The sequence below is a fragment of the Harpegnathos saltator genome, unplaced genomic scaffold (genome assembly GCF_003227715.2).
Source record: "Harpegnathos saltator strain DR-91 unplaced genomic scaffold, Hsal_v8.6 scaffold94, whole genome shotgun sequence".
NCBI lineage: Eukaryota > Metazoa > Arthropoda > Insecta > Hymenoptera > Formicidae > Harpegnathos > Harpegnathos saltator.
The window spans coordinates 101,838-115,829 of record NW_020230722.1 but is presented as its reverse complement, the minus strand read 5'-3'; the positions used below and the strand labels follow the sequence as shown (position 1 = coordinate 115,829).

Sequence of the window (13,992 nt, the reverse complement as noted above, 5' to 3'; positions counted from 1 at the left end):
CCGCGCTCCGTCATAGTATGCTCGAACAGGGGGAGCGCTTGACGGGCGCGGTGCAGGTTCCCTTGTAATAATCTAGTCTCCATTATCTGGTACCGTGATTACCACCACTTTTTCCCCCGGCTGTTCGCCGTCGGTATCCTCTCTCTCTGTGGGCCTCACTCTCTTTTCCCCCCTTTTCTCGTCCACCTCCATGCTCCCACCTTCAGTGGGGACACGTGTGGGGGGCGAAAGAGGGAGCGAGGTTCTCCGCTTCCTTTGAGGGAGAGGAGGCTGGGACTCTGGCTCCGGTTCCCTTAACCTAACCTAACCTTTTTTTTTTTTTTTTTTTTTTTTTTTTTGACGAGGAGGAAATCCATCATGGATACCCTGACCCTCGGGGAAGGGCCAGGGTTATGCCGGACTCCTACCGGCTAAAACCTCCCCGGGTGGCGCTGCGAAGGGACTTGGTTCGGGGCCCCGGTGCCGTGTAACTGCTGATCGGGGCCCCGAGTCCAGATGTTGCACCTTCTGTCCCTGAGGGGCGGGGCGGGGGAGGGGGGAAGCCGACCCGAGGGTTCGCTTCGACCGCCGCTCCCCCAGGGGAAGGGGGAAGCCGGCCCGAGGGCCCGCTTCGACCGCCGTTCCCCTTTCCCACCCCTCACGCCTCGTCTCTTTGGTCGGGAAGGGGGAAGCCGGCCGAGGCCCGCTTCAACCACCGTTCCCGACCAGACGAGGCGCCGCCAATTGAAGAACGTTGTGTGGCTGACTGACCCACCGTATCAGCCAGCCACCCTACCTTGGGAGGGCTGGTTGGAGCACCGGGAGTCCCCGCCCGGTGCCCCACCCTCCCGCCCGGCGGTTACGGGAAGATATACTCCCCTAGCCGCCGGGCTCTCCCCACCTCCGCGGAGGAATGGGGCGGGGGGTCCTAGCGACCCCCCTCCCGCATGTCCGACTGGACTGTCGGACTTGCGATTAAGGGGGGGAGGGGCATTTGTTTCGATGATTCCCTATCATCGATACCCTCTCCCCCCCTTACTTTCATCCAACCCCTTTTTTCGATGGGGTCGGCGGTCTGCGTGTGTAGGGCCTAGGCCTGAGCCGGGCCCTCCACCCGCTACCTTCTCCCGTCGTCGCTGCCCTTGGTGGCACAGCGGGGAGTGGCGGCGGTGGTGGCGCCGCAATCACCCCTGCTGCTGGGGGGGCGGTCAGCATGGCTGCCGCCACCATTAGGGGGGTGAGGCGGTGCAAAACCACCACCGCCACCCTACCGTCTCCGACTCCTCTCCGGTTTCCACGGGGGGCACCGTGCCCCCTGCGGGTTCCCCGTCTCGCTGCTTGTGCTTGTGGGGGAGCAGGAGGGGGAGGGGGGGGAGGAGGTGGAGGAGGTGGTGGTTGGCCCACCATCCTCCTGAGCTCATCCTCCTCCGAGGAATCAACGTCCCCCTCTCTGCTCCTGCTTCTCCCCGCCCTCCATTGGCGGTGCCTCTCTCTCCGTCTTCTCTTTCTCCCCCGGCCCTCTGCCTCTCTCCGCGCTTCTTCAGCCTCCTCCTTCTGCGTCATTACCGAGCCGCAGAAGGAGGAGAACGCATCCCATCTCTTCTCACTCCCGAGGATCGCCCCGACTATCCCCGGGAGTGAGAGGTCCTGGCCCAAGGCCCTGACCATGACTCCGCGCTCGGCACTCCAGGCGGGGCAGTCCTGGAGTGTGTGTTGCGCGGAGTCATGGTCGTGTCCACAGTGGTGACATGCCGCCGTGCGCTCTTTGCCTATCCGGCACAGGTACTCACCGAAGCATCCGTGCCCGGTGAGCACCTGTGCCATCCTAAAGGTCAGGGTCCCGTGGGCCCTTCCTACCCACTCTGGCAGGAAGGGCCGGACGGCCTCGACGGTCCTCCTTCCGTACCTGGCATTAGCCAGGAGTCGCTGCCATCTCTGAAGGAGGACCTGTCGAGTCTGGTGCTTCATCCTTCTGATTGTCCTGGCGAGCGGTTCTTCCGCCCCCCCCATACGTAGGAGCTCACGCTTCCTATCGTACATTCCCATGTACGAAAGGGCCATGAGCTCCAGGGGGGGCATGCTCGCCAGGACCGTCGCCGCCACGTGGGATACTGTTCGGTAACAGCGGGCCACCCTGACCGCCAGCGCCCTTTGCACCCTGCGCAGGGTTGCTTGTATGGGGCGACTGACGGCCAGGGCTTCTGCCCATATCGGCGCCCCGTAAAGGGCCACCGAATTGAGTACCCCAGCGTGGAGGCGACGCGCCTTCCCATCCGGTCCCCCGGTTCTCGGCATGAGTCTGCTGACTCTGCTCGAGACAGCCCTTAACCGGGGGACCAGGCGATTGAAGTGTTGCCTGAAGCACCAGGTGCCGTCCAGGGTGAGGCCCAGATATCTCATCTGGGCCTCTATTGGGACCCTGACCCTTCCTACTCTTATCTGGGCCTGGGGTGGCTTCATCCTCCTGCCATGGAGGAAGATCGCCTCCGTCTTCCTCTCCGCCACCACCAGGCCCAGTCTGCGAATAGAGCGCACGACGCATGTCACCGCGAAGTTGGCCGTCCCTGCAGCCTCCCCCCAGTCTCTCCCCCCGGCTAAGATGAGCGTATCATCTGCGTAGCAGATGATGCTACAGCCGGGGGGGAGGGCAGTTTGGAGGACAGAGTCGTAACCGAGGTTCCACAGGAGGGGGCCCAAAACGGACCCCTGTGGAACCCCGCAACTCATGCCCCTCTCGCATACCTTGCCGTCGGCGTCTCTCCAGGCTAGACGCCGACCCCGGAAGTAATCCCTGACGACGGCCACGAGGTAGGGTGGGAATTGGAAGTGGCCTTCCATGGCCTCCACCACCCTACCCCAGGGCAGGGTGTTAAATGCGTTGGCGATGTCCAAGGACACCGCCACCGCCACCCCGCCCTCCTGCACTATGGCCTCCGAGAGGGACCGCAGACGCCAACCTAACCTAACCTAACCTAACCTAACCTTTTTTTTTTTTTTTTTTTTTTTTTTTGACGAGGAGGAAATCCATCATGGATACCCTGACCCTCGGGGAAGGGCCAGGGTTATGCCGGACTCCTACCGGCTAAAACCTCCCCGGGTGGCGCTGCGAAGGGACTTGGTTCGGGGCCCCGGTGCCATGTAACTGCTGATCGGGGCCCCGAGTCCAGATGTTACACCTTCTGTCCCTGAGGGGCGGGGTGGGGGAGGGGGGAAGCCGACCCGAGGGTCCGCTTCGACCGCCGCTCCCCCAGGGGAAGGGGGAAGCCGGCCCGAGGGCCCGCTTCGACCGCCGTTCCCCTTTCCCCACCCCTCACGCCTCGTCTCTTCGGTCGGGAAGGGGGAAGCCGGCCGAGGCCCGCTTCACCGCCGTTCCCGACCAGACGAGGCGCCGCCTGTACACACGTTGTGTGGCTGACTGACCCACCGTATCAGCCAGCCACCCTACCTTGGGAGGGCTGGTTGGAGCACCGGGAGTCCCCGCCCGGTGCCCCACCCTCCCGCCCGGCGGTTGCGGGGAGATGTACTCCCCTAGCCGCCGGGCTCTCCCCACCTCCGCGGAGGAATGGGGCGGGGGGGTCCTAGCGACCCCCCTGCCGCATGTCCGACTGGTCTGTCGGACTTGCGATTAAGGGGGGGAGGGGCATTTGTTTCGATGATTCCTTATCATCGATGCCCTCTCCCCCCCTTACTTTCATCCAACCCCTTTTTTCGATGGGGTCGGCGGTCTGCGTGTGTAGGGCCTAGGCCTGAGCCGGGCCCTCCACCCGCTACCTTCTCCCGTCGTCGCTGCCCTTGGTGGGACAGCGGGGGGTGGCGGCGGTGGTGGCGCCGCAATCACCCCTGCTGCTGGGGGGGCGGTCAGCATGGCTGCCGCCACCATTAGGGGGGTGAGGCGGTGCAAAACCACCACCGCCACCCTACCGTCTCCGACTCCTCTCCGGTTTCCACGGGGGGCACCGTGCCCCCTGCGGGTTCCCCGTCTCGCTGCTTGTGCTTGTGGGGGAGCAGGAGGGGGAGGGGGGGGAGGAGGTGGAGGAGGTGGTGGTTGGCCCACCATCCTCCTGAGCTCGTCCTCCTCCGAGGAATCAACGTCCCCCTCTCTGCTCCTGCTTCTCCCCGCCCTCCATTGGCGGTGCCTCTCTCTCCGCCTTCTCTTTCTCCCCCGGCCCTCTGCCTCTCTCCGCGCTTCTTCAGCCTCCTCCTTCTGCGTCATTACCGAGCCGCAGAAGGAGGAGAACGCATCCCATCTCTTCTCACTCCCGAGGATCGCCCCGACTATCCCCGGGAGTGAGAGGTAACCTAACCTAACCTTTTTTTTTTTTTTTTTTTTTTTTTTTTTTGACGAGGAGGAAATCCATCATGGATACCCTGACCCTCGGGGAAGGGCCAGGGTTATGCCGGACTCCTACCGGCTAAAACCTCCCCGGGTGGCGCTGCGAAGGGACTTGGTTCGGGGCCCCGGTGCCGTGTAACTGCTGATCGGGGCCCCGAGTCCAGATGTTACACCTTCTGTCCCTGAGGGGCGGGGCGGGGGAGGGGGGAAGCCGACCCGAGGGTCCGCTTCGACCACCGCTCCCCCAGGGGAAGGGGGAAGCCGGCCCGAGGGCCCGCTTCGACCGCCGTTCCCCTTTCCCCACCCCTCACGCCTCGTCTCTTCGGTCGGGAAGGGGGAAGCCGGCCGAGGCCCGCTTCACCGCCGTTCCCGACCAGACGAGGCGCCGCCTGTACACACGTTGTGTGGCTGACTGACCCACCGTATCAGCCAGCCACCCTACCTTGGGAGGGCTGGTTGGAGCACCGGGAGTCCCCGCCCGGTGCCCCACCCTCCCGCCCGGCGGTTGCGGGGAGATGTACTCCCCTAGCCGCCGGGCTCTCCCCACCTCCGCGGAGGAATGGGGCGGGGGGTCCTAGTGACCCCCCTTCCCGCATGTCCGACTGGTCTGTCGGACCTGCGATTAAGGGGGGGAGGGGCATTTGTTTCGATGATTCGTTATCATCGATGCCCTCTCCCCCCCTCATTTTCATCCGACTCCCGTTCTTGTGGGAGTCGGCGGTCTGCGGGTGTAGGGCCTAGGCCTGAGCCTGGCCCTCCACCCGCTACCTTCTCCCGTCGTCGCTGCCCTTGGTGGGACAGCGGGGGGTGGCGGCGGTGGTGGCGCCGCAATCACCCCTGCTGCTGGGGGGGCGGTCAGCATGGCTGCCGCCACCATTAGGGGGGTGAGGCGGTGCAAAACCACCACCGCCACCCTACCGTCTCCGACTCCTCTCCGGTTTCCACGGGGGGCACCGTGCCCCCTGCGGGTTCCCCGTCTCGCTGCTTGTGCTTGTGGGGGAGCAGGAGGGGGAGGGGGGGGAGGAGGTGGAGGAGGTGGTGGTTGGCCCACCATCCTCCTGAGCTCGTCCTCCTCCGAGGAATCAACGTCCCCCTCTCTGCTCCTGCTTCTCCCCGCCCTCCATTGGCGGTGCCTCTCTCTCCGTCTTCTCTTTCTCCCCCGGCCCTCTGCCTCTCTCCGCGCTTCTTCAGCCTCCTCCTTCTGCGTCATTACCGAGCCGCAGAAGGAGGAGAACGCATCCCATCTCTTCTCACTCCCGAGGATCGCCCCGACTATCCCCGGGAGTGAGAGGTCCTGGCCCAAGGCCCTGACCATGACTCCGCGCTCGGCACTCCAGGCGGGGCAGTCCTGGAGTGTGTGTTGCGCGGAGTCATGGTCGTGTCCACAGTGGTGACATGCCGCCGTGCGCTCTTTGCCTATCCGGCACAGGTACTCACCGAAGCATCCGTGCCCGGTGAGCACCTGTGCCATCCTAAAGGTCAGGGTCCCGTGGGCCCTTCCTACCCACTCTGGCAGGAAGGGCCGGACGGCCTCGACGGTCCTCCTTCCGTACCTGGCATTAGCCAGGAGTCGCTGCCATCTCTGAAGGAGGACCTGTCGAGTCTGGTGCTTCATCCTTCTGATTGTCCTGGCGAGCGGTTCTTCCGCCCCCCCCATACGCAGGAGCTCACGCTTCCTATCGTACATTCCCATGTACGAAAGGGCCATGAGCTCCAGGGGGGGCATGCTCGCCAGGACCGTCGCCGCCACGTGGGATACTGTTCTGTAACAGCGGGCCACCCTGACCGCCAGCGCCCTCTGCACCCTGCGCAGGGTTGCTTGTATAGGGCGACTGACGGCCAGGGCTTCCGCCCATATCGGTGCCCCGTAAAGGGCCACCGAGTTCAGTACCCCAGCGTGGAGGCGACGCGCCTTCCCATCCGGTCCCCCGGTTCTCGGCATGAGTCTGCTGACTCTGCTCGAGACAGCCCTTAACCGGGGGACCAGGCGATTGAAGTGTTGCCTGAAGCACCAGGTGCCGTCCAGGGTGAGGCCCAGATATCTCATCTGGGCCTCTATTGGGACCCTGACCCTTCCTACTCTTATCTGGGCCTGGGGTGGCTTCATCCTCCTGCCATGGAGGAAGATCGCCTCCGTCTTCCTCTCCGCCACCACCAGGCCCAGTCTGCGAATAGAGCGCACGACGCATGTCACCGCGAAGTTGGCCGTTCGTGCGGCCTCCCCCCAGTCTCTCCCCCCGGCTAAGATGAGCGTATCATCTGCGTAGCAGATGATGCTACAGCCGGGGGGGAGGGCAGTTTGGAGGACAGAGTCGTAACCGAGGTTCCACAGGAGGGGGCCCAAAACGGACCCCTGTGGAACCCCGCAACTCATGCCCCTCTCGCATACCTTGCCGTCGGCGTCTCTCCAGGCTAGACGCCGACCCCGGAAGTAATCCCTGACGACGGCCACGAGGTAGGGTGGGAATTGGAAGTGGCCTTCCATGGCCTCCACCACCCTACCCCAGGGCAGGGTGTTAAATGCGTTGGCGATGTCCAAGGACACCGCCACCGCCACCCCGCCCTCCTGCACTATGGCCTCCGAGAGGGACCGCAGACGCCGAATCGCGTCTACGGTGGAACGTCCCTCCCGGAAGCCGTATTGGCCGTCGTCAAGGTTCGGACCTATCCGGGACATATGCTCCACGAGGCGGGCAGCTATGACGCGCTCGAAGAGCTTGCCCGCCTCGTCCAGGAGACATATGGGCCGGTATGCGGAGGGGGTGTCCTCCGGTTTGCCCTCTTTACGGAGGAGGACCACATTGGCCCTCCCCCAGACTGGGGGGAACCTTCGTTCCCTCAGGGCTCGCGAGAATATCCTCGCGAACCTTCCGCCTAGGTACCCCGAGGCCAGGGTAAGGACGCGGCCGGGGATTCCATCGGGTCCTGGCGCCTTCCGGCTTTTGACCCTTTTGATGGCCCCGGCCACCTCCTCCTCGGTGACCCCCGGTACCACCCCTTGTTGTTCAGGGGTGGGTGCAACGTACGGGCCCATGGGGTCCCCTTCCCTGACCGGGAAGAGGGTCCCCATGACCCGCTCCAAGAACCGGGGGTCGAGCGTCTCCGTTAGCGGGGGCGTCCATGGTTTCAGCTTGTTCATCACCATTTTGTATGGACGCCCCCACGGATCCGCGTCCAGCGAGAGGAGGAGGGTGTCCCACCCTTTTCCTCTGGCTGCCCCAATCGCATCTCTGAGGGATGCTGCCGCTAGGCAAAACTCCCTCCGGGCAGCCAGAACAGCCTCGGGGTCCGAGTGAGGGTCATTACGGACCCTCCTGAAGGCCCGCCTGAGGTGGACCGACTTGTGCCGGAGATCGGCTATGGCGTCGGTCCACCACCAGGCGGACCTTTTGGGGCAGGACCTGACTCTGGGCATGGCTTCGTCGCACGCATGCGCGACGACTTCCATAATTGCCATAACCTCAGAGTCGAGGTCCCGCCCCTCTTCCTGCCGTGGCCAGGTGGCAGCCTCTAGGGAGATGTCCAGTGCTTCCCTGTCCAGTTTGTTAAGGGACCATCTCCCCGGTCGGGGTTGCATTCGGGGTTGCCTGGACCGCAGGCCCTCGGGGGTGACGGACAGCTCCATCTCTATTAGGAGATGATCTGAAAGAGCTTCGAGCTCGTCCGCCACCCTCCAACTCCGCACCCGCTTCAGGGCCGCGGGGGAAGCCCATGTGAGATCGATGATCGATTCTCCCCGCGACCCTACGAACGTCGATTCACGTCCCTCGTTCAGCAGGTGCAGATCAAGGCCCGCGGCCCAGTCTTCCACCTCCTCCCCCCTCCTGTCACCATCCCGGGATCCCCACGTCTCCGACTTCGCATTGAAGTCCCCGGCGATGATGACAGGTTCGGGGAGGTGCCGTCTAACGGCCCTCCCCATGTCTCGGAGCCTGGACTTAAAGCTAGGAAAGTCCAGGCTCTTTGTTGGGGGGAGGTATACCCCGACCACTATCAGGGCACCCCACCTGGCCACGACGAATCCCTCTCCGCTACCCACATAGGTAGCGGGGGGAGAGTTTCCGCCCGCTTTCCAAATGATTGCGACGGAGCCCAGATTGTCCCCGAACCATCTCGGATGGTTTTTGGGGACTCTGTAGGGCTCCGCCGCAATTCCCAATCCCGCACCGCGCTCGGTCATGGTATGCTCGAAAAGCGGTAGTGCCTGCCGAGCGCGGTGCAGATTTGCTTGGAGGAGCCGTGTGTCCATTACAGGTGTATCAGCAATTTCTCCACGGGCCCCTCCTCTTCCTCACTCCCGCTTCTCCTTGCGGGTCGTTGCCTCTTCTCTCCCCTCCTTTCGATATCCATGTCCTCCATCCCTTTGTCCTGCGATTCATTTACCGGGGTAATTGGTCCCAAGGACTCTGTTGGTGGGGAGGGCACTTGCTCCTTATCCCCGCTTTCGTCTGTCCTTTCCTTAGAGGGAGGAGGGGGGGCTGGTGGCATTGGTGCGGCTGCCTCCGCTTCCTGCCCCTCATCCCTCTTTTGATTCCTTCTCTTATTGGGGGGGCGACACGCCGGCCCCCCCATTCGGTGACCCGCCTGTTTTCCCGCCGCAGCACACACAGCACACCTCGCTGCTTTGGTGCAGCTGCGGGCCAGGTGATCCGTCTCTCCACACCTGTAACAGATGTTTCTTCTGTCCACCTTGTTGCTGCAATTTTGCTGCACGTGCCCTCTCTCAAGGCACCTGTAGCATTGCAGGGGCCTAGATTCGAGGAGCTCTACTTTGACCTGCGTCCACCCCAGAGATAGAGTTCCCTTCTCCGCCACTTTTTTGGCTGCTGCGAGCGGGCACCTCATCCATAACGACCTATAGCCCGATGGTGTGGTCCTTATGACTCCCGTCTGGACCTCCGCCACTCTGCAGCCACCGGCTTGGGCCACCCGCTGCGCAGCCTCCTCCTCTGAGGTGGACACCTCTAGGCCCCTGATCCTTATTTCTCCCATTTTTTGTGGGCGGGTCACTTTTGCCTTTTCTGCGAGTACCTCGCTTAGTTTTTTGGCGAGGTTGTCCGCATGTGTGTTGCGGTCCTCACCTGGGATCTCCAAGATCAGGGCTCCCGTGACACCTAACCTAACCTAACCTTTTTTTTTTTTTTTTTTGACGAGGAGGAAATCCATCATGGATACCCTGACCCTCGGGGAAGGGCCAGGGTTATGCCGGACTCCTACCGGCTAAAACCTCCCCGGGTGGCGCTGCGAAGGGACTTGGTTCGGGGCCCCGGTGCCGTGTAACTGCTGATCGGGGCCCCGAGTCCAGATGTTCCACCTTCTGTCCCTGAGGGGCGGGGTGGGGGAGGGGGGAAGCCGACCCGAGGGTCCGCTTCGACCGCCGCTCCCCCAGGGGAAGGGGGAAGCCGGCCCGAGGGCCCGCTTCGACCGCCGTTCCCCTTTCCCACCCCTCACGCCTCGTCTCTTCGGTCGGGAGGGGGGAAGCCGGCCGAGGCCCGCTTCACCACCGTTCCCGACCAGACGAGGCGCCGCCAGAACACGTTGTGTGGCTGACTGACCCACCGTATCAGCCAGCCACCCTACCTTGGGAGGGCTGGTTGGGGCACCGGGAGTCCCCGCCCGGTACCCCACCCTCCCGCCCGGCGGTTGCAGGGAGATCTACTCCCCTAGCCGCCGGGCTCTCCCCACCTCCGCGGAGGAATGGGGCGGGGGGTCCTAGCGACCCCCCTGCCGCATGTCCGACTGGTCTGTCGGACTTGCGATTAAGGGGGGGAGGGGCATTTGTTTCGATGATTCCTTATCATCGATGCCCTCTCCCCCCCTTACTTTCATCCAACCCCTTTTTTCGATGGGGTCGGCGGTCTGCGTGTGTAGGGCCTAGGCCTGAGCCGGGCCCTCCACCCGCTACCTTCTCCCGTCGTCGCTGCCCTTGGTGGGACAGCGGGGGGTGGCGGCGGTGGTGGCGCCGCAATCACCCCTGCTGCTGGGGGGGCGGTCAGCATGGCTGCCGCCACCATTAGGGGGGTGAGGCGGTGCAAAACCACCACCGCCACCCTACCGTCTCCGACTCCTCTCCGGTTTCCACGGGGGGCACCGTGCCCCCTGCGGGTTCCCCGTCTCGCTGCTTGTGCCTGTGGGGGAGCAGGAGGGGGAGGGGGGGGAGGAGGTGGAGGAGGTGGTGGTTGGCCCACCATCCTCCTGAGCTCATCCTCCTCCGAGGAATCAACGTCCCCCTCCCTACTCCTGCTTCTCCCCGCCCTCCACTGGCGGTGTCTCTCGCGCCGCCGCCGTTTCCTTCCCCTACCCTCTGCCTCTCTCCGCGCTTCTTCAGCCTCCTCCTTCTGCGTCATTACCGAGTCGCAGAAGGAGGAGAACGCATCCCATCTCTTCTCACTCCCGAGGATCGCCCCGACTATCCCCGGGAGTGAGAGGTCCTGGCCCAAGGCCCTGACCATGACTCCGCGCTCGGCACTCCAGGCGGGGCAGTCCTGGAGTGTGTGTTGCGCGGAGTCATGGTCGTGTCCACAGTGGTGACATGCCGCCGTGCGCTCTTTGCCTATCCGGCACAGGTACTCACCGAAGCATCCATGCCCGGTGAGCACCTGTGCCATCCTAAAGGTCAGGGTCCCGTGGGCCCTTCCTACCCACTCTGGCAGGAAGGGCCGGACGGCCTCGACGGTCCTCCTTCCGTACCTGGCATTAGCCAGGAGTCGCTGCCATCTCTGAAGGAGGACCTGTCGAGTCTGGTGCTTCATCCTTCTGATTGTCCTGGCGAGCGGTTCTTCCGCCCCCCCCATACGTAGGAGCTCACGCTTCCTATCGTACATTCCCATGTACGAAAGGGCCATGAGCTCCAGGGGGGGCATGCTCGCCAGGACCGTCGCCGCCACGTGGGATACTGTTCGGTAGCATCGGGCCACCCTGACCGCCAGCGCCCTTTGCACCCTGCGCAAGGTTGCCTGTATCGGGCGACTGACGGCCAGGGCTTCCGCCCATATCGGTGCCCCGTAAAGGGCCACCGAGTTGAGTACCCCAGCGTGGAGGCGACGCGCCTTCCCATCGGGTCCCCCGGTTCTCGGCATGAGCCTGCTGACTCTGCTCGAGACAGCCCTTAACCGGGGGACCAGGCGATTGAAGTGTTGCCTGAAGCACCAGGTGCCGTCCAGGGTGAGGCCCAGATATCTCATCTGGGCCTCTATTGGGACCCTGACCCTTCCTACTCTTATCTGGGCCTGGGGTGGCTTCATCCTCCTGCCATGGAGGAAGATCGCCTCCGTCTTCCTCTCCGCCACCACCAGGCCCAGTCTGCGAATAGAGCGCACGACGCATGTCACCGCAAAGTTGGCCGTTCTTGCGGCCTCCCCCCAGTCTCTCCCCCCGGCTAAGATGAGCGTATCATCTGCGTAGCAGATGATGCTACAGCCGGGGGGGAGGGCAGTTTGGAGGACAGAGTCGTAACCGAGGTTCCACAGGAGGGGGCCCAAAACGGACCCCTGTGGAACCCCGCAACTCATGCCCCTCTCGCATACCTTGCCGTCGGCGTCTCTCCAGGCTAGACGCCGACCCCGGAAGTAATCCCTGACGACAGCCACGAGGTAGGGTGGGAATTGGAAGTGGCCTTCCATGGCCTCCACCACCCTACCCCAGGGCAGGGTGTTAAATGCGTTGGCGATGTCCAAGGACACCGCCACCGCCACCCCGCCCTCCTGCACTATGGCCTCCGAGAGGGACCGCAGACGCCGAATCGCGTCCACGGTGGAACGTCCCTCCCGGAAGCCGTATTGGCCGTCGTCAAGGTTCGGACCTATCCGGGACATATGCTCCACGAGGCGGGCAGCTATGACACGCTCGAAGAGCTTGCCCGCCTCGTCCAGGAGACATATGGGCCGGTATGCGGAGGGGGTGCCCTCCGGTTTGCCCTCTTTACGGAGGAGGACCACATTGGCCCTCCCCCAGACTGGGGGAACCTTCGTTCCCTCAGGGCTCGCGAGAATATCCTCGCGAGCCTTCCGCCTAGGTACCCCGAGGCCAGGGTAAGGACGCGGCCGGGGATTCCATCGGGTCCTGGCGCCTTCCGGCTTTTGACCCTTTTGATGGCCCCGGCCACCTCCTCCTCGGTGACCCCCGGTACCACCCCTTGTTGTTCAGGGGTGGGTGCAACGTACGGGCCCATGGGGTCCCCTTCCCTGACCGGGAAGAGGGTCCCCATGACCCGCTCCAAGAACCGGGGGTCGAGCGTCTCCGTTAGCGGGGGCGTCCATGGTTTCAGCTTGTTCATCACCATTTTGTATGGACGCCCCCACGGATCCGCGTCCAGCGAGAGGAGGAGGGTGTCCCACCCTTTTCCTCTGGCTGCCCCAATCGCATCTCTGAGGGATGCCGCCGCTAGGCAAAACTCCCTCCGGGCAGCCAGAACAGCCTCGGGGTCCGAGTGAGGGTCGTTACGGACCCTCCTAAAGGCCCGCCTGAGGTGGACCGACTTGTGCCGGAGATCGGCTATGGCGTCGGTCCACCACCAGGCGGACCTTTTGGGGCAGGACCTGACTCTGGGCATGGCTTCGTCGCACGCATGCGCGACGACTTCCATAATTGCCATAACCTCAGAGTCGAGGTCCCGCCCCTCTTCCTGCCGTGGCCAGGTGGCAGCCTCAAGGGAGATGTCCAGTGCTTCCCTGTCCAGTTTATTCAGGGACCATCTCCCCGGTCGGGGTTGCATTCGGGGTTGCTTGGACCGCAGGCCCTCGGGGGTGACGGACAGCTCCATCTCTATTAGGAGATGATCTGAAAGAGCTTCGAGCTCGTCCGCCACCCTCCAACTCCGCACCCGCTTCAGGGCCGCGGGGGAAGCCCATGTGAGATCGATGATCGATTCTCCCCGCGACCCTACGAACGTCGATTCACGTCCCTCGTTCAGCAGGTGCAGATCAAGGCCCGCGGCCCAGTCTTCCACCTCCTCCCCCCTCCTGTCACCATCCCGGGATCCCCACGTCTCCGACTTCGCATTGAAGTCCCCGGCGATGATGACAGGTTCGGGGAGGTGCCGTCTAACGGCCCTCCCCATGTCTCGGAGCCTGGACTTAAAGCTAGGAAAGTCCAGGCTCTTTGTTGGGGGGAGGTATACCCCGACCACTATCAGGGCACCCCACCTGGCCACGACGAATCCCTCTCCGCTACCCACATAGGTAGCGGGGGGAGAGTTTCCGCCCGCTTTCCAAATGATTGCGACGGAGCCCAGATTGTCCCCGAACCATCTCGGATGGTTTTTGGGGACTCTGTAGGGCTCCGCCGCAATTCCCAATCCCGCACCGCGCTCGGTCATGGTATGCTCGAAGAGCGGTAGTGCCTGCCGAGCGCGGTGCAGATTTGCTTGGAGGAGCCGTGTGTCCATTATAGGTGGATAAGCAATTTCTCCACGGGCCCCTCCTCTTCCTCACTCCCGCTTCTCCTTGCGGGTCGCTGCCTCTTCTCCCCTCCTTTCGATATCCATATCCTCCCCTTTCTCTTGTGGTCCATTTATCGGGGTAGCTGGTCCTATGGATTCTATAGATGGGGAGGGCTCTTGCTCTTTGTCCCCTCTTTCATCTATTCTCTCCTTAGAGGGAGAAGGGGGGGCTGGTGGCATTGGTGCGGCTGCCTCCGCTTCCTGCCCCTCATCCCTCTTTTGGTTCCTTCTCTTGTTGGGG

The 13,992-nt window shown here is 63.6% G+C and overlaps 3 protein-coding genes across 3 annotated transcripts; all 3 read right to left on the bottom strand.

The window, feature by feature from the left end:
* Positions 1-1,604: 1,604 nt before the first annotated feature.
* Positions 1,605-8,492, bottom strand: LOC112590638 (uncharacterized). The gene is made up of 5 exons (XM_025307791.1): positions 6,815-8,492; positions 6,664-6,724; positions 5,866-6,477; positions 1,886-2,497; positions 1,605-1,680 (listed from the first exon to the last, which is right to left on the bottom strand). The coding sequence occupies exons 1-5, from the start codon at positions 8,490-8,492 to the stop codon at positions 1,605-1,607; spliced, it is 3,039 nt and encodes a 1,012-aa protein (XP_025163576.1).
* A 68-nt stretch (positions 8,493-8,560) lies between these two features.
* Positions 8,561-9,304, bottom strand: LOC112590637 (uncharacterized). Its single transcript, XM_025307790.1, has 2 exons — positions 8,921-9,304; positions 8,561-8,680 (listed from the first exon to the last, which is right to left on the bottom strand). The coding sequence occupies exons 1-2, from the start codon at positions 9,302-9,304 to the stop codon at positions 8,561-8,563; spliced, it is 504 nt and encodes a 167-aa protein (XP_025163575.1).
* A 1,417-nt stretch (positions 9,305-10,721) lies between these two features.
* LOC112590636 (uncharacterized) lies at positions 10,722-12,126 on the bottom strand. Its single transcript, XM_025307789.1, has 3 exons — positions 11,801-12,126; positions 11,003-11,614; positions 10,722-10,797 (listed from the first exon to the last, which is right to left on the bottom strand). Exons 1-3 carry the CDS (start codon positions 12,124-12,126, stop codon positions 10,722-10,724), a joined length of 1,014 nt encoding a protein of 337 aa, XP_025163574.1.
* Positions 12,127-13,992: the final 1,866 nt, after the last annotated feature.

Excerpts from the sequence above, each read along its gene's own strand:
- LOC112590637 (XM_025307790.1), bottom strand. The coding sequence starts at position 9,304 with ATGGGAGAAATAAGGATCAGGGGCCTAGAGGTGTCCACCTCAGAGGAG. Across the intron at positions 8,681-8,920 it reads CCAAAGCAGCGAGGTGTGCT|GACAAAGGGATGGAGGACAT; the intron begins GTGTGTGCTGCG and ends AATGAATCGCAG.
- LOC112590638 (XM_025307791.1), bottom strand. The coding sequence starts at position 8,492 with ATGACCGAGCGCGGTGCGGGATTGGGAATTGCGGCGGAGCCCTACAGA. Across the intron at positions 2,498-5,865 it reads CGACTCCTGGCTAATGCCAG|ACTGGGCCTGGTGGTGGCGG; the intron begins GTACGGAAGGAG and ends CTCTATTCGCAG. Across the intron at positions 1,681-1,885 it reads CGACTCCTGGCTAATGCCAG|GACTGCCCCGCCTGGAGTGC; the intron begins GTACGGAAGGAG and ends CACACACTCCAG.
- LOC112590636 (XM_025307789.1), bottom strand. The coding sequence starts at position 12,126 with ATGTCCCGGATAGGTCCGAACCTTGACGACGGCCAATACGGCTTCCGG. Across the intron at positions 11,615-11,800 it reads AGTTGCGGGGTTCCACAGGG|ACTGGGCCTGGTGGTGGCGG; the intron begins GTCCGTTTTGGG and ends CTCTATTCGCAG. Across the intron at positions 10,798-11,002 it reads CGACTCCTGGCTAATGCCAG|GACTGCCCCGCCTGGAGTGC; the intron begins GTACGGAAGGAG and ends CACACACTCCAG.